The sequence below is a fragment of the Arachis stenosperma genome, chromosome 5 (assembly GCF_014773155.1).
Source record: "Arachis stenosperma cultivar V10309 chromosome 5, arast.V10309.gnm1.PFL2, whole genome shotgun sequence".
In the NCBI taxonomy this organism is placed as follows: domain Eukaryota; kingdom Viridiplantae; phylum Streptophyta; class Magnoliopsida; order Fabales; family Fabaceae; genus Arachis; species Arachis stenosperma.
The window spans coordinates 113986316-114009927 of NC_080381.1; the positions used below are offsets into that span (position 1 = coordinate 113986316).

General features: G+C 38.4%; 1 protein-coding gene and 1 non-coding gene across 2 annotated transcripts in view; both read right to left on the reverse strand.

The window, feature by feature from the left end:
- Positions 1 to 23612, reverse strand: part of LOC130981119 (alpha-galactosidase-like) — a 74479-nt gene that overhangs the window by 44490 nt on the left and 6377 nt on the right. The window contains exons 5-6 of the mRNA XM_057904742.1: positions 16604 to 16670; positions 16362 to 16441 (exon numbers count right to left, since the gene is read on the reverse strand). Coding sequence (XP_057760725.1) covers positions 16362 to 16441; positions 16604 to 16670 — 147 coding nt within the window. The remainder of the gene's footprint in view (positions 1 to 16361; positions 16442 to 16603; positions 16671 to 23612) is intronic.
- Positions 20545 to 20652, reverse strand: LOC130983756 (small nucleolar RNA R71). Its single transcript, XR_009087734.1, has one exon. It is a non-coding gene; the product is annotated as a small nucleolar RNA R71 (small nucleolar RNA).

Genomic DNA, 23612 nt, shown 5'->3' on the forward strand with positions numbered 1-23612 from the left:
GGCGCGCTCTCAACGGCGTTGGAAAGTAGACATCCAGGGCTTTCCAGCAATATATAATAGTCCATACTTTGCGCAAGGATAGACGACGTATTTGGCGTTGAACGCCAAGTACATGCTGTGGAGTTAAACGCCAGAAAAACGTCATGATCCGGAGTTGAACGCCCAAAACACGTCAAAACCTGGAGTTTGACGCCAAGAAAGGCCTCCACACGTGGAAAGCATTAGTCTCAGCCCCGCACACACAAGTGGGCCCCAGAAGTGGATTTTTACACCAATTATCTTAGTTTATTCACTTTCTGTAAACCTAGGTTACTAGTTTACTATTTAAACAACTTTTACAGACATATCTTTGTACCTCATGACATTTTTCAGATCTGAATTACATACTTTGTGACGGCATGAGTCTCTAAACTCCATTGTTGGGGTGAGGAGCTCTGCAGCGTCTCGATGATTTAATACAATTCCTTTGTTTTCCATTCAAACACGCTTGTTCTATCTAAGATGTTTATTCGCGCTTAATTGTGAAGAAGGTGATGATCCGTGACACTCATCACCTTCCTCAATCCATGAACGTGTGCCTGACAACCACCTCCGTTCTACATCAGATTGAATGAATATCTCTTAGATTCCTTAATTAGAATCTTCGTGGTATAAGCCGGATTGATGGCGGCATTCATGAGAATCCGGAAAGTCTAAACCTTGTCTGGTATTCCGAGTAGGATTCTGGGATTGAATGACTGTGACGTGCTTCAAACTCCTGAGGGCTGGCGTTAGTGACAGACGCAAAAGAATCAATGGATTCTATTCCAACCTGATTGAGAACCGACAGATGATTAGCCGTGCTGTGACAGAGCATAGGAACGTTTTCACTGAGAGGATGGGAAGGAGCCACAACGGTGACACCCTACATAGAGCTTGCCATGGATAGAACCTGCGTGTGAGAAAGGATTCCAAGGAAGAGTTGAAGTCAAAGGACAAAGCATCTCAAAACTCCACAATTCTCTTTATTGCCTAACAAGTAACGCTGTCCTCCTCTTTATTTTTATAATCAAATCTAATAATTCCACTTTTAATCATAAACAAGAACCTATTGTTCAAGTAGCCCAAACAATTTTCTTTCACATCCTGACTAAGATTAATAAAATAATATTGATTGCTTCAAACCATAATCTCTGTGGATTCGACCCTTACTCACGTAAGGTATTACTTGGACGACCCAGTACACTTGCTGGTTAGTTGAACGGAGTTGTGTTCACTCGTGCCATTTCTAAAATCCAATTACAAGGAAAAAGGAACACAATTCGTCCACCAAGTTTTTGGCGCCGTTGCCGGGATTATTGAGTTTGAACAATGAAGGCTTATTTTATTTCTTAGATTAGGAATAATTTATTTTTGTTGCTAGAGTCATCAAATTTTGATAGGATAGTTTCTTTTCAAAATTTCTTTTCAAAATTTATTATTTTCTTAATTATTGCTAATTTTCGTGAGTCTAGTGTCATGTTCTAAGTTTGGTGTCACTTGCATATTTTTATATTTTTCTTTGAAATTTTCGTGTTATTGTTCTTTGTTTTTCCTTAATCTTCAAGTTGCTCTTGTCTATTTTTCTTGTTTGATCTTTAATTTTTCTTGTTTTGGGCTTTTCTTGTTTTTCTTATACTAATCCAAGTATTAGTCTTCTAAGAGGAATACCCATTCATAACAATTTGTTACCTTTTTTGGCCATTTGGCTAGAATAGAAGGGTCATATTCTTGATAAGGGAGCACCATACTTTGAGAATCTTTTTCAAAAATAATTTTTCTTGATTTAATCTTGTGCCAAACTCTAAGTTTGGTGTTTTATTGTTAATCTTTTTATAATTTTCGAAAATTTACTTTGATTTTCTAAAAATTTTAAGTTTGGTGTTCTTTCTTTTGTTCTTGGTGTTCTTGTGAATCTTCAAATGTTCTTGAGTTTTTCTTGTGTCTTGATCTTAAAATTTTTAAGTTTGGTGTTCCTTGGTGTTTCCCTCCAAAAAATTTTCGAAAATAAGGAACATTAGATCTAAAAATCTTAAATCTTGTGTCTTTTGTGTGTTTTTCTCTTTCATCATAAAATTCAAAATTCAAAAAAAAATATCTTTTCTAACTAATTTTGAACTATTTTTTTTCGAAAAATCTCACATAAAAATTCAATTTTCAATTTCAAAAATATTTCCACTTTCTTTTATTTATTTCGTTTTTATTTTACTTAAAAAAAATATATATATATATATATATATTTTCACAAAATATTTTCAAAAAATATTTTTATATATTCCACTTTTATTTATTCCATAACTATAAATTCTCAACTTGTATTCAATATGGAAGCAAGTGGGAATGAACAGTCCAAGAGGACTCTGGGGTCATATGCTAACCCCACTACTGCTTCATATGGGAGTAGTATCTGTATACCCTCCATTGGAGTTAGTAGCTTTGAGCTGAATCCTCAGCTCATTATCATGGTGCAGCAAAACTGCCAGTATTCCGGTCTTCCACATGAAGAACCTACAGAGTTTCTGGCACAATTTCTGCAAATTGCTGATACAGTACATGATAAAGAAGTGGATCAGGATGTCTACAGATTACTACTGTTTCCATTTGCTGTAAAAGATCAAGCTAAGAGGTGGTTAAATAACCAGCCTAAGAACAGCATAAAACATGGAAACAGCTGTCAGAAAAATTCCTGAATCACTATTTCCCTCCAAAAGGATGACACAGCTAAGGCTAAGCATCCAAGGCTTCAAACAAGGAGATAATGAATCTCTTTATGATGCCTGGGAGAGATACAGAGTTGCTAAGAAAATGCCCCTCTGAAATGTTTTCGGAATGGGTGCAATTAGACATCTTCTACTATGGGCTTACAGAAAAAGCTCAGATCTCTCTAGACCACTCAGCTGGTGGATCTATATATGAAAAACAATTGAAGAGGCTCAAGAGCTTATTGATACAGTTGCCAGAAATCAACATCTGTACTTAAGCAATGAATCTTTCATGAAAGAAGAAGCTAAAACAGTAACTGCAGAACTCAGTCCAGTGGATCAGGCTAATGAATTCAATCAGCAATTGGACTTTCTAACTCAACAGCTAGCCGAATTCAAGAAATATTACAGGAAACAAGAATGGCTAACAGGAACATGGAAGTACAATTAAAGCAGACAGAAAAACAACTGTCAAGACAAATAACAGAAGAATGTCAAGCAGTTCAATTAAGAAGGGAAAACATTAAATACCTCACTTCAAAGCAGCAGGAAACCAAGAATGAACAAGTGGATACTCAAAATCCTCCTGAAGACAGTCCGAGCCCAGAAGGGACAAAGCTGGAGTTCAAACGCCAGTAACAACAAGGAAGGGGCGTCTAACGCCACTCCAGCTCCCACCACTGGCATTCAAATACCAGTGGGGAATCAGTCACATACAAGTGCTGATACAACCCTTCTAAAAAGGCTTCCCAACCCACTTCTGTAGGTAATAAACCTGCGCAACTAAGGTTGAGGAATACAAAGCCAAAATGCCTTATCCTCAAAAACTCCGCCAAGCGGAACAGGATAGGCAATTTGCCCGCTTTGCAGACTACCTCAGGACTCTTGAAATAAAGATTCCGTTTGCAGAAGCACTTGAGCAAATACCCTCTTATGCTAAGTTCATGAAAGAGATCTTAAGTCATAAGAAGGATTGGAGGGAAACTGAAAAAGTTTACCTCACTGAAGAATGCAGTGCAGTCATTCTGAAAGCTTACCTGAGAAGCTTAGAGATCCTGGGAGCTTTATGATACCATGCACATTAGAGGGCACTTGCACCAAGCAAGCTTTATGTGATCTTGGAGCAAGTATCAACCTAATGCCTGCATCTACTATCAGAAAGCTTGGTTTAACTGAAGAAATCAAACCAACCAGGATATGTCTTCAACTTGCTGATGACTCCATTAAATACCCATCAGGCGTGATTGAGGACATGATAGTCAAGGTTGGGCCATTTGCCTTTCCTACTGACTTTGTGGTGCTGGAAATGGAGGAGCACAAGAGTGCAACTCTCATTCTAGGAAGACCTTTCCTAGCAACTGGCCGAACCCTCATTGATGTCCAAAAGGGGAAGTAACCTTGAGAGTCAATGAGGAAGAGTTCAAGCTGAATGTTGTTAAACCATGCAACATCCAGACACCCCAAATGACTGCATGAGTGTTGATATAATTGACTCTCTGGTAAGAGAGGTCAATATGGCTGAGAGCCTCGAATCAGAGCTAGAGGAATTTAGACTCAATGCTTTCGAAAATGCAAAGATTTACAAAGAAAGCGAAAAGATGGCATGATAAAATTGTCATCCAGAGTCTTTGAGCCGGGGCAAAAAGTTCCGCTATTCAATTCTAGGCTCAAATTATTCCCTGGGGAATTAAACTCCCGGTGGAGAGGTCCATATGTCATTACAAACGTGTCACCATATGGATACATAGAGCTTCAGGATAATGACTCTAACAAAAGTTCATTGTTAATGGACAAAGAGTCAAACATTATCTTGAAGGCAATTTTGAGCAAGAATGCTCAAAACTGAGGCTTGATTAAAACTCAGTCCAGCTAATGACATTAAAGAAGCGCTTGCTGGGAGGCAACCCAGCCAATCACAAAATTTAATTTTATTCGTATTAATTAATTAATTATTTCTTTACAGGTTTGAGTCCAAGTATCTTCAAAAGGTGAAATAGCAATTGGTTGAAGTCACAGAGTTACAGGGAAATTTGGAAGCTCACTGGCATGAAAAAGCCAGTAAGAAATACTTTGGGCGTTAAACGCCCAAAAGAAGCTCCTACTGGGCGTTTAACGCCAGTAAGGGTAGCCATCTGGGCGTTAAACGCCAGAAAGGAGCATCTTCTGGGCGTTAAACGCCAGAAAGATGCACCTTCTGGGCGTTTAACGCCAGTTTGCTAGCATCCTGGGCGTTTAACGCCAGGATGGTGGGGAGGAGGTAAAATTCGTTTTTCTTTACAATTTTTCTAAATTTTTAAGTTTCAATCCATGACTTCTTGCATAAACATGTTTCAAATTATCATCCTTCAATTCTAAAATTTTTAATCCTAATTTCTAGAAACACTAATTTCTAAAATCCCTTTTTCAAAATATCAAATATATCTTAATTCATAAGCCCAAATCTTTTTCCAATCTAAATCTTTTTCAATTCTTTTTCAACTCATCTTATCTTTTATGAAATGCCTTTCCTTCTACTCCTCTCCTCTCCTTTCTTTTGCTTGAGGACAAGCAAACCTCTAAGTTTGGTGTGATTTGCCATGATCACTGAGCTAAAACTCATTAAGATCATGGCACCTAAGAGAACAGGAAGAGCAAGGATGTGAACTTAAGGGAGCTGAAGCGCCAAAGGATTAATCCATGAAAAAGCACCACATATTTTAGAGGAGCACCTACTCCCCAAAACAACAGGTTGTTAAGTTCTAATTCCAGCTTTAACTCTGTGATAGTATTATTATAGGATTTTACCTTAGGAGATATATAGTAGTAGTAGTAATTAGTATGTCTATTTTGATTTTATTTCCAATTAAGCTATAATTTATTTTTCTCATGATCATCAGGCATGAATAAAGTAGTAGATTTTTTCTTTTAAGAATAAAGAAGTAATCTATATTTTTCGAGTTCTTAATAATAAAATTTATAATTAATTATATGTGGTGGCAATACTTTTTGTTCTCTGAATGAATGCTTGAACAGTGCATAAATTGTATTTTGAATTTGATGAATATTGGCTCCTGAAAGGATGAGGAACACGAAAAATATTATTGATGATCTGAAAAATCATGAAATTGATTCTTGAAGCAAGAAAAAGCAGTCCAAAAAAAAAATCAAAAAAAAAATATAATTACAATCAAAAGGAATAAAAGCCAAGCAGCCCTTAAAACCAAAAGGCAAGGGTAAAAAGGATCCAAGGCTTTGAGCATCTATGGATAGGAGGGCCCAAGGAAATAAAATCCAGGCCTAAGCGGCTAAATCAAGCTGTCCCTAACCATGTGCTTGTGTCATGAAGGTCCAAGTGAAAAGCTTGAGACTGAGTGGTTAAAGTCGTGATCCAAAGCAAAAGAGTGTGCTTAAGAGCTCTGGACATCACTGACTGGGGACTCTAGCAAAGCTGAGTCATAATCTGAAAAGGTTCACCCAGTTATGTGTCTGTGGCATTTATGTATCCGGTGGTAATACTGGAAGACAAAGTGCTTAGGGCCACGGCCAAGACTCATAAAATAACTGTGTTCAAGAATCAACATACTACACTAGGAGAGTCAATAATACTATCTGAATTCTGAGTTCCTAAGGATGCCAATCATTCTGAAAATTTAAAGATATAGGGAGATGCCAAAACTGTTCAGAGGCAAAAAGCTACAAGCCCCGCTCATCTAATAAGAATCTGAGCTTCATTTAAAACTCGAGAATATTATTACTTCTTTATTTCTGTCAAAACCTATTTATTTATCTAGTTGCTTGAGGACAAGCAACAGTTTAAGTTTGGTGTTGTGATGAGCGGATATTTTGTACGCTTTTTGGGGGTAATTTCATGTAGATTTTAGCATGTTTCAGTTAGTTTTTAGTAAAATAATATTAGTTTTTAGGCAAAAATCATATTTCTGGACTTTACTATGAGTGTGTGTATTTTTCTGTGATTTCAGGTATTTTCTGGCTGAAATTGAGGGAGCTGAGCAAAAATCTGACTTAGGCTGAAAAAGGACTGCTGATGCTGTTGGATCCTGACCTCCCTGCACTCGAAATGGATTTTCTGGAGCTACAGGAGTCCAATTGGCGCGCTCTCAACGGCGTTGGAAAGTAGACATCCAGGGCTTTCCAGCAATATATAATAGTCCATACTTTGCGCAAGGATAGACGACGTAATTTGGCGTTGAACGCCAAGTACATGCTGCTGTCTGGAGTTAAACGCCAGAAAAACGTCATGATCCGGAGTTGAACGCCCAAAACACGTCAAAACCTGGAGTTTGACGCCAAGAAAGGCCTCCACACGTGGAAAGCATTAGTCTCAGCCCCAGCACACACCAAGTGGGCCCCAGAAGTGGATTTCTACACCAATTATCTTAGTTTATTCACTTTCTGTAAACCTAGGTTACTAGTTTACTATTTAAACAACTTTTACAGACATATCTTGTACCTCATGACATTTTTCAGATCTGAATTACATACTTTGTGACGGCATGAGTCTCTAAACTCCATTGTTGGGGGTGAGGAGCTCTGCAGCGTCTCGATGATTTAATACAATTCCTTTGTTTTCCATTCAAACACGCTTGTTCTTATCTAAGATGTTTATTCGCGCTTAATTGTGAAGAAGGTGATGATCCGTGACACTCATCACCTTCCTCAATCCATGAACGTGTGCCTGACAACCACCTCCGTTCTACATCAGATTGAATGAATATCTCTTAGATTCCTTAATTAGAATCTTCGTGGTATAAGCCGGATTGATGGCGGCATTCATGAGAATCCGGAAAGTCTAAACCTTGTCTGTGGTATTCCGAGTAGGATTCTGGGATTGAATGACTGTGACGTGCTTCAAACTCCTGAGGGCTGGGCGTTAGTGACAGACGCAAAAGAATCAATGGATTCTATTCCAACCTGATTGAGAACCGACAGATGATTAGCCGTGCTGTGACAGAGCATAGGAACGTTTTCACTGAGAGGATGGGAAGGAGCCACTGACAACGGTGACACCCTACATAGAGCTTGCCATGGATAGAACCTGCGTGTGAGAAGAGGATTCCAAGGAAGAGTTGAAGTCAAAGGACAAAGCATCTCCAAAACTCCAACATATTTCTCTTTATTGCCTAACAAGTAACGCTGTCCTCCTCTTTTATTTTTATAATCAAATCTAATAATTCCACTTTTAATCATAAACAAGTAACTCTATTGTTCAAGTAGCCCAAACAATTTTCTTTCACATCCTGACTAAGATTAATAAAATAAATATTGATTGCTTCAAACCAATAATCTCTGTGGATTCGACCCTTACTCACGTAAGGTATTACTTGGACGACCCAGTACACTTGCTGGTTAGTTGAACGGAGTTGTGTTCACTCGTGCCAATTTCTAAAATCCAATTACAAGGAAAAAGGAACACAATTTCGTCCACCAAGTTTTTGGCGCCGTTGCCGGGGATTATTGAGTTTGAACAATTGAAGGCTTATTTTATTTCTTAGATTAGGAATAATTTATTTTTGTTGCTATAGAGTCATCAAATTTTGATAGGATAGTTTCTTTTCAAAATTTCTTTTCAAAATTTATTATTTTTCTTAATTAATTGCTAATTTTCGTGAGTCTAGTGTCATGTTCTAAGTTTGGTGTCACTTGCATATTTTATATTTTTCTTTGAAATTTTCGTGTTATTGTTCTTTGTTTTTCCTTAATCTTCAAGTTGCTCTTGTCTATTTTTCTTGTTTGATCTTTAATTTTTCTTGTTTTGTGGCTTTTCTTGTTTTTCTTATACTAATCCAAAGTATTAGTCTTCTAAGAGGAATATACCCATTCATAACAATTTGTTACCTTTTTTGGCCATTTGGCTAGAATAGAAGGGTCATATTCTTGATAAGGGAGCACCAATACTTTGAGAATCTTTTTCAAAAATAATTTTTCTTGATTTAATCTTGTGCCAAACTCTAAGTTTGGTGTTTTATTGTTAATCTTTTTATAATTTTCGAAAATTTACTTTGATTTTCTAAAAATTTTAAGTTTGGTGTTCTTTCTTTTGTTCTTGGTGTTCTTGTGAATCTTCAAAGTGTTCTTGAGTTTTTCTTGTGTCTTGATCTTAAAATTTTTAAGTTTGGTGTTCCTTGGTGTTTTCCCTCCAAAAAATTTTCGAAAATAAGGAACATTAGATCTAAAAATCTTAAATCTTGTGTCTTTTGTGTGTTTTTCTCTTTCATCATAAAATTCAAAATTCAAAAAAAAAATATCTTTTCTAACTAATTTTGAACTATTTTTTTTCGAAAAATCTCACATAAAAATTCAATTTTCAATTTCAAAAATATTTCCACTTTCTTTTATTTATTTCGTTTTTATTTTACTTAAAAAAAATATATATATATAGATATATATTTTCACAAAATATTTTCAAAAAATATTTTTATATATTCCACTTTTATTTATTCCATAACTATAAATTCTCAACTTGTATTCAATATGGAAGCAAGTGGGAATGAACAGTCCAAGAGGACTCTGGGGTCATATGCTAACCCCACTACTGCTTCATATGGGAGTAGTATCTGTATACCCTCCATTGGAGTTAGTAGCTTTGAGCTGAATCCTCAGCTCATTATCATGGTGCAGCAAAACTGCCAGTATTCCGGTCTTCCACATGAAGAACCTACAGAGTTTCTGGCACAATTTCTGCAAATTGCTGATACAGTACATGATAAGGAAGTGGATCAGGATGTCTACAGATTACTACTGTTTCCATTTGCTGTAAAAGATCAAGCTAAGAGGTGGTTAAATAACCAGCCTAAGAACAGCATAAAAACATGGAAACAGCTGTCAGAAAAATTCCTGAATCACTATTTCCCTCCAAAAAGGATGACACAGCTAAGGCTAAGCATCCAAGGCTTCAAACAAGGAGATAATGAATCTCTTTATGATGCCTGGGAGAGATACAGAGAGTTGCTAAGAAAATGCCCCTCTGAAATATTTTCGGAATGGGTGCAATTAGACATCTTCTACTATGGGCTTACAGAAAAAGCTCAGATCTCTCTAGACCACTCAGCTGGTGGATCTATACATATGAGAAAAACAATTGAAGAGGCTCAAGAGCTTATTGATACAGTTGCCAGAAATCAACATCTGTACTTAAGCAATGAATCTTTCATGAAAGAAGAAGCTAAAACAGTAACTGCAGAACTCAGTCCAGTGGATCAGGCTAATGAATTCAATCAGCAATTGGACTTTCTAACTCAACAGCTAGCCGAATTCAAGGAAATATTACAGGAAACAAGAATGGCTAACAGGAACATGGAAGTACAATTAAAGCAGACAGAAAAACAACTGTCAAGACAAATAACAGAAGAATGTCAAGCAGTTCAATTAAGAAGTGGGAAAACATTAAATACCTCACTTCAAAGCAGCAGGAAACCAAGAAATGAACAAGTGGATACTCAAAATCCTCCTGAAGACAGTCCGAGCCCAGAAAGGGACAAAGCTGGAGTTCAAACGCCAGTAACAAACAAGGAAGGGGCGTCTAACGCCACTCCAGCTCCCACCACTGGCATTCAAATACCAGTGGGGAATCAGTCACATACAAGTGCTGATAACAACCCTTCTAAAAAGGCTTCCCAACCCACTTCTGTAGGTAATAAACCTGCAGCAACTAAGGTTGAGGAATACAAAGCCAAAATGCCTTATCCTCAAAAACTCCGCCAAGCGGAACAGGATAGGCAATTTGCCCGCTTTGCAGACTACCTCAGGACTCTTGAAATAAAGATTCCGTTTGCAGAAGCACTTGAGCAAATACCCTCTTATGCTAAGTTCATGAAAGAGATCTTAAGTCATAAGAAGGATTGGAGGGAAACTGAAAAAGTTTACCTCACTGAAGAATGCAGTGCAGTCATTCTGAAAAGCTTACCTGAGAAGCTTAGAGATCCTGGGAGCTTTATGATACCATGCACATTAGAGGGCACTTGCACCAAGCAAGCTTTATGTGATCTTGGAGCAAGTATCAACCTAATGCCTGCATCTACTATCAGAAAGCTTGGTTTAACTGAAGAAATCAAACCAACCAGGATATGTCTTCAACTTGCTGATGACTCCATTAAATACCCATCAGGCGTGATTGAGGACATGATAGTCAAGGTTGGGCCATTTGCCTTTCCTACTGACTTTGTGGTGCTGGAAATGGAGGAGCACAAGAGTGCAACTCTCATTCTAGGAAGACCTTTCCTAGCAACTGGCCGAACCCTCATTGATGTCCAAAAAGGGGAAGTAACCTTGAGAGTCAATGAGGAAGAGTTCAAGCTGAATGTTGTTAAAACCATGCAACATCCAGACACCCCAAATGACTGCATGAGTGTTGATATAATTGACTCTCTGGTAAGAGAGGTCAATATGGCTGAGAGCCTCGAATCAGAGCTAGAGGAATTTAGACTCAATGCTTTCGAAAATGCAAAGATTTACAAAGAGAAAGCGAAAAGATGGCATGATAAGAAATTGTCATCCAGAGTCTTTGAGCCGGGGCAAAAAGTTCCGCTATTCAATTCTAGGCTCAAATTATTCCCTGGGGAATTAAACTCCCGGTGGAGAGGTCCATATGTCATTACAAACGTGTCACCATATGGATACATAGAGCTTCAGGATAATGACTCTAACAAAAAGTTCATTGTTAATGGACAAAGAGTCAAACATTATCTTGAAGGCAATTTTGAGCAAGAATGCTCAAAACTGAGGCTTGATTAAAACTCAGTCCAGCTAATGACATTAAAGAAGCGCTTGCTGGGAGGCAACCCAGCCAATCACAAAATTTAATTTTATTCGTATTAATTAATTAATTATTTCTTTACAGGTTTGAGTCCAAGTATCTTCAAAAGGTGAAATAGCAATTGGTTGAAGTCACAGAGTTACAGGGAAATTTGGAAGCTCACTGGCATGAAAAAGCCAGTAAGAAATACTTTGGGCGTTAAACGCCCAAAAGAAGCTCCTACTGGGCGTTTAACGCCAGTAAGGGTAGCCATCTGGGCGTTAAACGCCAGAAAGGAGCATCTTCTGGGCGTTAAACGCCAGAAAGATGCACCTTCTGGGCGTTTAACGCCAGTTTGCTAGCATCCTGGGCGTTTAACGCCAGGATGGTGGGGAGGAGGTAAAATTCGTTTTTCTTTACAATTTTTCTAAATTTTTAAGTTTCAATCCATGACTTCTTGCATAAACATGTTTCAAATTATCATCCTTCAATTCTAAAATTTTTAATCCTAATTTCTAGAAACACTAATTTCTAAAATCCCTTTTTCAAAAATATCAAATATATCTTAATTCATAAGCCCAAATCTTTTTCCAATCTAAATCTTTTTCAATTCTTTTTCAACTCATCTTATCTTTTTATGAAAATGCCTTTCCTTCTACTCCTCTCCTCTCCTTTCTTTTGCTTGAGGACAAGCAAACCTCTAAGTTTGGTGTGATTTGCCATGATCACTGAGCTAAAACTCATTAAGATCATGGCACCTAAGAGAACAGGAAGAGCAAGGATGTGAACTTAAGGGAGCTGAAGCGCCAAAGGATTAATCCATGAAAAAGCACCACATATTTTAGAGGAGCACCTACTCCCCAAAACACAGGTTGTTAAGTTCTAATTCCAGCTTTAACTCTGTGATAGTATTATTATAGGATTTTACCTTAGGAGATATATAGTAGTAGTAGTAATTAGTATGTCTATTTTGATTTTATTTCCAATTAAGCTATAATTTATTTTTCTCATGATCATCAGGCATGAATAAAGTAGTAGATTTTTTCTTTTAAGAATAAAGAAGTAATCTATATTTTTCGAGTTCTTAATAATAAATTTATAATTAATTATATGTGGTGGCAATACTTTTTGTTCTCTGAATGAATGCTTGAACAGTGCATAAATTGTATTTTGAATTTGATGAATATTGGCTCCTGAAAGGATGAGGAACACGAAAAATATTATTGATGATCTGAAAAATCATGAAATTGATTCTTGAAGCAAGAAAAAGCAGTCCAAAAAAAAATAAAAAAAAAAAATATAATTACAATCAAAAGGAATAAAAGCCAAGCAGCCCTTAAAACCAAAAGGCAAGGGTAAAAAGGATCCAAGGCTTTGAGCATCTATGGATAGGAGGGCCCAAGGAAATAAAATCCAGGCCTAAGCGGCTAAATCAAGCTGTCCCTAACCATGTGCTTGTGTCATGAAGGTCCAAGTGAAAAGCTTGAGACTGAGTGGTTAAAGTCGTGATCCAAAGCAAAAGAGTGTGCTTAAGAGCTCTGGACATCACTGACTGGGGACTCTAGCAAAGCTGAGTCATAATCTGAAAAGGTTCACCCAGTTATGTGTCTGTGGCATTTATGTATCCGGTGGTAATACTGGAAGACAAAGTGCTTAGGGCCACGGCCAAGACTCATAAAATAACTGTGTTCAAGAATCAACATACTACACTAGGAGAGTCAATAATACTATCTGAATTCTGAGTTCCTAAGGATGCCAATCATTCTGAAAATTTAAAGATATAGGGAGATGCCAAAACTGTTCAGAGGCAAAAAGCTACAAGCCCCGCTCATCTAATAAGAATCTGAGCTTCATTTAAAACTCGAGAATATTATTACTTCTTTATTTCTGTCAAAACCTATTTTATTTATCTAGTTTCTTGAGGACAAGCAACAGTTTAAGTTTGGTGTTGTGATGAGCGGATATTTTGTACGCTTTTTGGGGGTAATTTCATGTAGATTTTAGCATGTTTCAGTTAGTTTTTAGTAAAATAATATTAGTTTTTAGGCAAAAATCATATTTCTGGACTTTACTATGAGTGTGTGTATTTTTCTGTGATTTCAGGTATTTTCTGGCTGAAATTGAGGGAGCTGAGCAAAAATCTGACTTAGGCTGAAAAAGGACTGCTGATGCTGTTGGATCCTGACCTCCCTGCACTCGAAATGGATTTTCTGGAGCTACAGGAGTCCAATTGGCGCGCTCTCAACGGCGTTGGAAAGTAGACATCCAGGGCTTTCCAGAAATATATAATAGTCCATACTTTGCGCAAGGATAGACGACGTAACTTGGCGTTGAACGCCAAGTACATGCTGCTGTCTGGAGTTAAACGCCAGAAAAACGTCATGATCCGGAGTTGAACGCCCAAAACACGTCAAAACCTGGAGTTTGACGCCAAGAAGGCCTCCACACGTGGAAAGCATTAGTCTCAGCCCCAGCACACACCAAGTGGGCCCCAGAAGTGGATTTCTACACCAATTATCTTAGTTTATTCACTTTCTGTAAACCTAGGTTACTAGTTTACTATTTAAACAACTTTTACAGACATATCTTGTACCTCATGACATTTTTCAGATCTGAATTACATACTTTGTGACGGCATGAGTCTCTAAACTCCATTGTTGGGGGTGAGGAGCTCTGCAGCGTCTCGATGATTTAATACAATTCCTTTGTTTTCCATTCAAACACGCTTGTTCTTATCTAAGATGTTTATTCGCGCTTAATTGTGAAGAAGGTGATGATCCGTGACACTCATCACCTTCCTCAATCCATGAACGTGTGCCTGACAACCACCTCCGTTCTACATCAGATTGAATGAATATCTCTTAGATTCCTTAATTAGAATCTTCGTGGTATAAGCCGGATTGATGGCGGCATTCATGAGAATCCGGAAAGTCTAAACCTTGTCTGTGGTATTCCGAGTAGGATTCTGGATTGAATGACTGTGACGTGCTTCAAACTCCTGAGGGCTGGGCGTTAGTGACAGACGCAAAAGAATCAATGGATTCTATTCCAACCTGATTGAGAACCGACAGATGATTAGCCGTGCTGTGACAGAGCATAGGAACGTTTTCACTGAGAGGATGGGAAGGAGCCACTGACAACGGTGACACCCTACATAGAGCTTGCCATGGATAGAACCTGCGTGTGAGAAGAGGATTCCAAGGAAGAGTTGAAGTCAAAGGACAAAGCATCTCCAAAACTCCAACATATTTCTCTTTATTGCCTAACAAGTAACGCTGTCCTCCTCTTTTATTTTTATAATCAAATCTAATAATTCCACTTTTAATCATAAACAAGTAACTCTATTGTTCAAGTAGCCCAAACAATTTTCTTTCACATCCTGACTAAGATTAATAAAATAAATATTGATTGCTTCAAACCAATAATCTCTGTGGATTCGACCCTTACTCACGTAAGGTATTACTTGGACGACCCAGTACACTTGCTGGTTAGTTGAACGGAGTTGTGTTCACTCGTGCCAATTTCTAAAATCCAATTACAAGGAAAAAGGAACACAATTTCGTCCACCAGGGTTTTGAGAATTATTCCCTCCATTTGCTCTCCCAAATCGAACAGGAGGAACAAAACTACCCACCAGTGGAGTATAACCGGGAGGAAGGCCGTAAGGGGGCCAACTGGTAGTTATTGGAGGTGGTGGCAAATTACCACGTGGACAAATGTTACGTCTAACATTTTCAGTTTGCACAGTGTTAACCGCTATGCTTTCACTTCCAATCGCACCTTCTGAACGTGAAATCACGTCCGCTTGTTGCACAATTACTGGTATGCTATCATTGGTGAATGAACCACCATTCACATTTGACAACTCATCAGCCATGTGAATGATCTTTCCGCTTCTCAATCGCATACACCAAATAATACAAAAACTTTTTGACACACTTCAATTTAAAACTGTCCCACTGGGCATGCCAATTTGTTTTGTCGATTTTTAGCAAATCGATGGTGGTTCGATATCTAATAATCTGGGAGTGAAACCTACTCCTCTTTGCAGGTACCAATTTTTTATAAGTGCATCAAAGCATCTTCGATTAGACAAATGTTGAAACGAAAAATAAATTAAAATTTGTAAAAGAAAAAAAGAATTTTGAAACGACGAATTCGAAATGGAAATTGGTTGAAATTGAAAAGATTGTGTTGAAATTTAAAGAAAGCGATAAAGGCGCCTTCGACTAGGTCAAAGGGCTTTTGGCATGAAAATTAAAAGATATTGAAATATAAATTGGATTCAAAAAATAAACATTGCTTGAAACATAAAATTGCTTGTAAAATAAACTTGCTTGAAAGATAAAGTTTGAAGAAAGTTAAATTGAAAAAATAAAGACATGGAAGGAACCCTACAGATAATTAACTCGAAGCAGACTCAGAAAGTCTCTGGAGATGTGAGTGTGCGTGAATAATTTCTGAAGCAAAGTTCCAACCTTTATTCCCTAAAACTTTCTAATATTTATAACCCATTTTTGTAACCGATTATTAATTACATAGTGCTGTCTTGTATGCACGCTCCCAGGTAACCGTTCCCGCTCTTTTCCCCATAAACTATACCCATAAATTCCTCACATGATGAAAGGTCTTCAACTTCTCCACTTACGTAACCGTTCGATCTACTATTCGAGCAACTATTCGATTTCTCATTCGAATACCTGTTCGACTAGGCCGGTCCAATTTAATAAGGCATCCAGAATCGAGTCCGTGTCGAATAACTCCTAATTAATGCTTGCACGTGCTTCTTTTCAACATCTGCTTCCATTTCGAATTAGCTCATCTTAATCGAAAATCTTTTTCGAGTAACAAATATATATAACATACATTTTGTCCATAAAATTTTGTGACATATATAGAAATGAAAATACCTTAGCTAATGCCCATATGCTAAAATGAGCACAGTATTCTTCTGTCATGCCTCCATTTCCAACTTCAAGCATGTCAGGATCTGTTCACAAAAATTGATAATATAGTTACTTTAATTAGAACTTTTTTAAAGTTTTAATTTTTCTTCATTAAATACAAAATTGATGCGTTATAAACGTTGAACATATTTTACTCTTCAAGACCCTTGACAAGTGTTCTACGATAAGTAAAGATAGATAATTACCATTCCATCCTCCAAGTCTAGCATAAGAAGCCCATTTGTCATTTTGATCTGTAAGAGATGTCATTGATGAGCGGATAATTTGTACGCTTTTTGGCATTGTTTTTAGTATGTTTTTAGTATGATCTAGTTAGTTTTTAGTATATTTTTATTAGTTTTTAGTTAAAATTCACTTTTCTGGACTTTACTATGAGTTTGTGTGTTTTTCTGTGATTTCAGGTATTTTCTGGCTGAAATTGAGGGACCTGAGCAAAAATCTGATTCAGAGACTGAAAAGGACTGCAGATGCTGTTGGATTCTGACCTCCCTGCACTCGAAGTGGATTTTCTGGAGCTACAGAAGCCCAATTGGCGCGCTCTTAATGGCGTTGGAAAGTAGACATCCTGGGCTTTCCAGCAATATATGATAGTCCATACTTTGCCCAAGATTTGATGGCCCAAACCGGCGTTCAAAGTCACCCTCAGAAATCCCAGCGTTAAACGCTGGAACTGGCACCCAAATGGGAGTTAAACGCCCAAACTGGCATAAAAGCTGGCGTTTAACTCCAAGAAGAGTCTCTGCACGAAAAATGCTTCATTGCTCAGCCCAAGCACACACCAAGTGGGCCCGGAAGTGGATTTTTATGTCATTTACTCATTTCTGTAAACCTTAGGCTACTAGTTTTCTATAAGTAGGACCTTTTACTATTGTATTTTCATCTTGGTATCTTTGGATCTGAGATCATCTTGGTTCTTCTGGCTCCCTCTCTGGGGCCGAAACCAATAATCACTTTTGTTCTTATGTATTTTCAACAGTGGAGCTTCTACACACCACAGATTAAGGTGTGGAGCTCTGCTGTACCTCGAGTATTAATGCAATTACTATTGTTCTTCCATTCAATTCCACTTGTTCTTGTTCTAAGATATCACTTGTTCTTCAACTTGATGAATGTGATGATCCGTGACACTCATCATCATTCTCACCTATGAACGTGTGATTGACAACCACCTCCGTTCTACCTTCGATTGGGTGAATATCTCTTGGATTCCTGATTGCACGATGCATGGTTGATCGCCTGACAACCGAGTGCTCATCTGACAAACGAGCCAACCATTCCGTGATATCAGAGTCTTCGTGGTATAGGCAAGAACTGATGGCGGCATTCAAGAGAATCCGGAAGGTCTAACCTTGTCTGTGGTATTCTGAGTAGGATTCAATGATTGAATGACTGTGACGTGCTTCAAACTCCTAGCAGGCGGGGCGTTAGTGACAGACGCAAAAGAATCGATGGATTCTATTCCGGCCTGACCGAGAACCGACAGCTGAATTCCGCGTGCTGTGACAGAGCATATGCAATCGTTTTCACTGAGAGGATGGGAGGTAGCCATTGACAACGGTGAAACCCTACACAAGCTTGCCATGGAAAGGAATAAGAAGGATTGGATGAAGACAGTAGGAAAGCAGAGAGACGGAAGGGAAGGCATCTTCATGCGCTTATCTGAAGTTCCTACCAATGAATTACATAAGTATCTCTATCTTTACCTTTTTGTTATTTTCGTTCATCACCATTACCATTTGAGTTTGCCTGACTAAGATTTACAAGATGACCATAGCGTGCTTCAATACTAACAATCTCCGTGGGATCGACCCTTACTCGCGTAAGGTTTATTACTTGGACGACCCAGTGCACTTGCTGGTTAGTTGTGCGAAGTTGTGTAATGCCATGGTATTGAACACCAAGTTTTTGGGGTTCATGACTGGGGATTATGAGAGTTGTGAAAAGTATTGTTCACAATTTCGCGCACCAAGTTTTTGGCGCCGTTGCCGGGGATTGTTCTAGTTTTGAGCAAGCTTTTGGTAACATCAGTGCCAAGATCCGGCAACAACACCAAGTTTTTGGCGTTATTGCCGGGGATTGTTCAGTTTGGACAACTGACGGTTCATCTTGTTGCTTAGATTAGGTATTTTTTTTTCTTCAGAGTTCTTAAGAATGAATTCTAGTGTTTCAAGGTGATGTTCTTATCATCACCAAAGCTGATTGATCTTCATCAATTTAGCTCTTGAATGCAATGTCCTGCTGAAGCTTGGCTAGCCATGTCTAATTTCTTTAGACTAAAGCTTTAGACTAACATTGCATGATTCCTGGAATTCTCATTAAGAATTTTGATATCTTTTTCCATTTAATTTTCGAAAAACACAAAAAAAAAAATAAAAAAAAATCATAAAATCCAAAAAAAAAATATTTCTTGTTTGAGTCTAGTGTCTCATATTAAGTTTGGTGTCAATTGCATGCATTCATTCATGTATCTTAATAATCTTCAAGTAATTCTTGATGATTTTCGTGCTCTGATCTTTGAATTCTATTGACTTGAGTGTTTTGTGTGTCTCATATGCATTCTCATTTTGTTAAGTGTCAGTAGTGTACAAACTGCTAAGTTTGGTGTCTTGCATGCATTGTTATTTGATTCTTGTTGCATTTTTTATTTATTCCTTATTATTAAAAATCCAAAAATATTTTTAATTTGTGTCTTTTCAAGTCAATAATACAGAGAATTGAAGATTCAGAACATACAGCAGAGGAATTGCACAGAAAAAGCTGGGCGTTCAAAACGCCCAGTGAAGAAGGACAGACTGGCGTTTAAACGCCAGCCAGGGTACCTGGTTGGGCGTTTAACGCCCAAAAGGGTAGCATTTTGGGCGTTAAACGCCAGAATGTGCACCATTCTGGGCGTTTAACGCCAGGATGGCTAGAAGGGAAGATTTTGTTTTCAAATCAAATTTTTTCTAAGTTTTCAAAATCTTTTCAAAATCAAATCTTTTTCAAATCAATTTTTCAATCAAATCTTTTTCAAAACCAATTTTTTTCCATTTTTAAAGATACTTACTATCAATTAATGATTTGATTCAACATTTCAAGTATGTTACCTTTTCTGTTGAGAAATGTTTAATGTTTGAATCATATCTTTTCTTGTTAGTCAAGTTTTTAATTTTCAAATCAAATCTTTTTAAAATGTTTTTCAAATCATCCTCCTCAATCACATCTTTTTAAAACTAATCATATCTTCTTAACCACATCTTTTTCAAAATAGTTTTCAATCAAATCTTTTTGATTTCTAATTTCAAAATCTTTTTCAAAAATCACTTGATTTCTTTTCCATTTTCATTTTTGAAAATTAAGTAATGTTTTTCAAAAAAATGTTTTCAAATTTTCTACTTAATTTTCGAAAATCACTTCCCTCCTTCTCACATCCTTCTATTTATGGACTAACACTATCCCTTAATGCAAAATTCGAACTCCATCTCCTTTGATAAGTTCGAATTTTCTACTTCTGTCTTCTACTCTTCTTTTCCTCTGACACTTCAAGAAATCTCTATACTGTGACATAGAGGATTCCACATTTTCTTGTTCTCTTCTCTTTCTTATGAGCAGGAGCAAAGACAAAGGCATTCTTGTTGAGGCTGATCCTGAACCTGAAAGGACCTTGAAGAGAAAGCTCAGAGAAGCCAAAGCACAACTCTCTTTAGAGCACCTAACCGAATTCTTCAAAGAAGAAGAACACATGGCAGCCGAAAACAACAACAATGCCAACAATGCAAGGAAGGTGCTGGGTGACTTTACTGCACCTACTCCCAACTTCTATGGGAGAAGCATCTCTATCCCTGCCATTGGAGCAAACAACTTTGAGCTTAAGCCTCAATTAGTTTCTCTAATGCAACAGAATTGCAAGTTCCATGGACTTCCATTGGAAGATCCTCATCAGTTTTTAGCTGAATTCTTGCAAATCTGTGACACTGTCAAGACTAATGGGGTTGACCCTGAGGTCTACAGACTAATGCTATTCCCTTTTGATGTAAGAGACAGAGCTAGAACATGGTTGGACTCTCAACCTAAAGAAAGCCTGGACTCTTGGGAAAAGCTAGTCAATGCCTTCTTGGCAAAGTTCTTTCCACCTCAAAAATTGAGTAAGCTTAGAGTGGAAGTCCAAACCTTCAGACAGAAGGAAGGAGAATCCTTCTATGAAGCTTGGGAAAGATACAAACAATTGATCAGAAAGTGTCCCACTGATATGCTTTCTGAATGGAGCATCATAGGTATTTTCTATGATGGTCTCTCTGAACTGTCCAAGATGTCTTTGGATAGCTCTTCAGGAGGATCTCTTCATCTGAAGAAGACACCTACTGAAGCTCAAGAACTGATTGAAATGGTTGCAAATAACCAATTCATGTACACTTCTGAAAGAAATCCTATGAACAATGGGACTAGTCAGAAGAAAGGAGTTCTTGAGATTGACACTCTGAATGCCATATTGGCTCAGAACAAAATATTGACTCAACAAGTCAATATGATTTCTCAAAGTCTGTCTGGAATGCAAAATGCACCAAGCAGTACTAAGGAAGCTTCATCTGAGGAAGAAGCTTATGATCCTGAGAACCCTTCAATGGAAGAGGTGAATTACATGGGAGAACCCTATGGAGACACCTATAATCCTTCATGGAGAAATCATCCAAATTTTTCATGGAAGGATCAACAGAGACCCCAACAAGGTTTCAACAATAATAATGGTGGAAGAAACAGGTTTAGCAATAGCAAGCCTTTTCCATCATCTTCTCAGCAACAGACAGAGAGTTCTAAGCAGAATAACTCTGACTTAGCAACCATGGTCTCTGATCTGATCAAAACCACTCAAAGTTTCATGACTGAAACAAGGTCCTCCATTAGAAATTTGGAGGGACAAGTGGGTCAGCTGAGCAAGAAAATTACTGAACTCCCTCCTAGTACTCTTCCAAGCAATACAGAGGAAAATCCAAAAGGAGAGTGCAAGGCCATCAACATGGCCGAATTTTGGGAGCAGGAAGAGGCAGTGAACGCCACTGAGGAAGGCCTCACTGGGCGTCCACTGGCCTCCAATGAGTTCCCCAATGAGGAACCATGGGAATCTGAGGCTCAAAATGAGACCATAGAGATTCCATTGGACTTACTTCTGCCATTCATGAGCTCTGATGAGTATTCTTCCTCTGAAGAGGATGAGTATGTCACTGAAGAGCAAGTTGCTAAGTATCTTGGAGCAATCATGAAGCTAAATGACAAGTTATTTGGGAATGAGACTTGGGAGGATGAACCCCCTTTGCTCACCAAAGAACTGGATGACTTGTCCAGGCAGAAACTGCCTCAAAAGAGACAGGATCCTGGGAAGTTTTCAATACCTTGTACCATAGGCACCATGACCTTCAAGAAGGCCTTGTGTGACTTAGGGTCAAGTGTAAACCTCATGCCCCTCTCTGTAATGGAGAAGTTAGGGATCTCTGAGGTGCAAGCTGCAAAAATCTCACTAGAGATGGCAGACAATTCAAGAAAACAAGCCCATGGACTTGTAGAGGATGTTCTGGTTAAAGTTGAAGACCATTACATCCCTACTGATTTCATAGTCCTAGAGACTGGGAAGTGCATGGATGAGTCCATCATCCTTGGCAGACCCTTCCTAGCCACTGCAAAGGCTGTGATTGATGTTGATAGAGGAGAGTTGATCATTCAAGTGAATGAAGAATCCTTGGTGTTTGAGGCTCAAGGATATCCCTCTATCACCATGGAGAGGAAGCATGAAGAGCTTCCCTCAAAACAGAGCCAAACAGAGCCCCCACAGTCAAACTCTAAGTTTGGTGTTGAGAGGCCACAACCAAACTCTAAGTTTGGTGTTGAACCCCCACATTCAAACTCTAAGTTTGGTGTTGGGAGGTTCCAACATGGCTCTGAGAATCTGTGAGGCTCCATGAGAGTCCTCTGTCAAGCTAATGACAATAAAGAAGCGCTTGTTGGGAGGCAACCCAATGTTTTATAATTAAATATTTTCTTTTGTTATTTTATGTCTTTTGTAGGTTGATGATCATAAGAAGTCACAAAATCAATGAAAAAAAGCAAAAACAGAATGAAAAACAGGAAGAAAAACAGCACACCCTGGAGGACGCACCCACTGGCGTTTAAACGCCAGTGAAGTTAGCTGTTGGGCGTTTAACGCCCAGTCTGGCACCATTCTGGGCGTTTAACGCCAGAAAGGGGCACCAGACTGGCGTTAAACGCCAGAGAAGGGCAAGAACCTGGCGTTAAACGCCAGAAATGGGCACCAGCCCGGCGTTTAACGCCAGAATTGGCTCAAAACGTGATTTTGAATGCCATTTGGTGCAGGGATGACTTTTCCTTGACACCTCAGGATCTGTGGACCCCACAGGATCCCCACCTACCCTACCACTCTCTCTCTTCTTCACCAATCACCTCAACACCTCTTCCCCAAAAACCCCTCACCTATCAAAACCCATCTTTCTCTTCCCCACTCACATCCATCCTTCATAAAACCCCACCTACCCCACCATTCAAATTCAAACCACTTTCCCACCCAAACCCACCCTCAAATGGCCGAACCTACCCTTCCCCCTCTCCTATATAAACCCATCTTCACTCCTTCATTTTCACACAACCTAAACACCACTTCTTCCCCTTCTTGGCCGAAAACAAAAGCCATTCCCTTTCTCCTCATTTCTTCTTCTTCTACTCTCTTCTTTCTTCTTTTGCTCGAGGACGAGCAAACATTTTAAGTTTGGTGTGGTAAAAGCATTGCTTTTTGTTTTTCCATAACCATTTATGGCATCCAAGGCCGGAGAAACCTCTAGAAAGAGGAAAGGGAAGGCAAAAGCTTCCACCTCCGAGTCATGGGAGATGGAGAGATTCATCTCAAGGGTGCATCAAGACCATTTCTATGAAGTCGTGGCCTTGAAGAAGGTGATCCCCGAGGTCCCTTTTTCACTCAAAAAGGGTGAATATCCGGAGATCCGACATGAGATCCGAAGAAGAGGTTGGGAAGTTCTTACCAACCCCATTCAACAAATTGGAATCTTGATGGTTCAAGAGTTCTATGCCAATGCATGGATCACCAAGAACCATGACCAAAGTGTGAACCCGAATCCAAAGAATTATCTTACTATGGTTCGGGGGAAATACTTGGATTTTAGTCCGGAGAGTGTAAGGGTGGCATTCAACTTG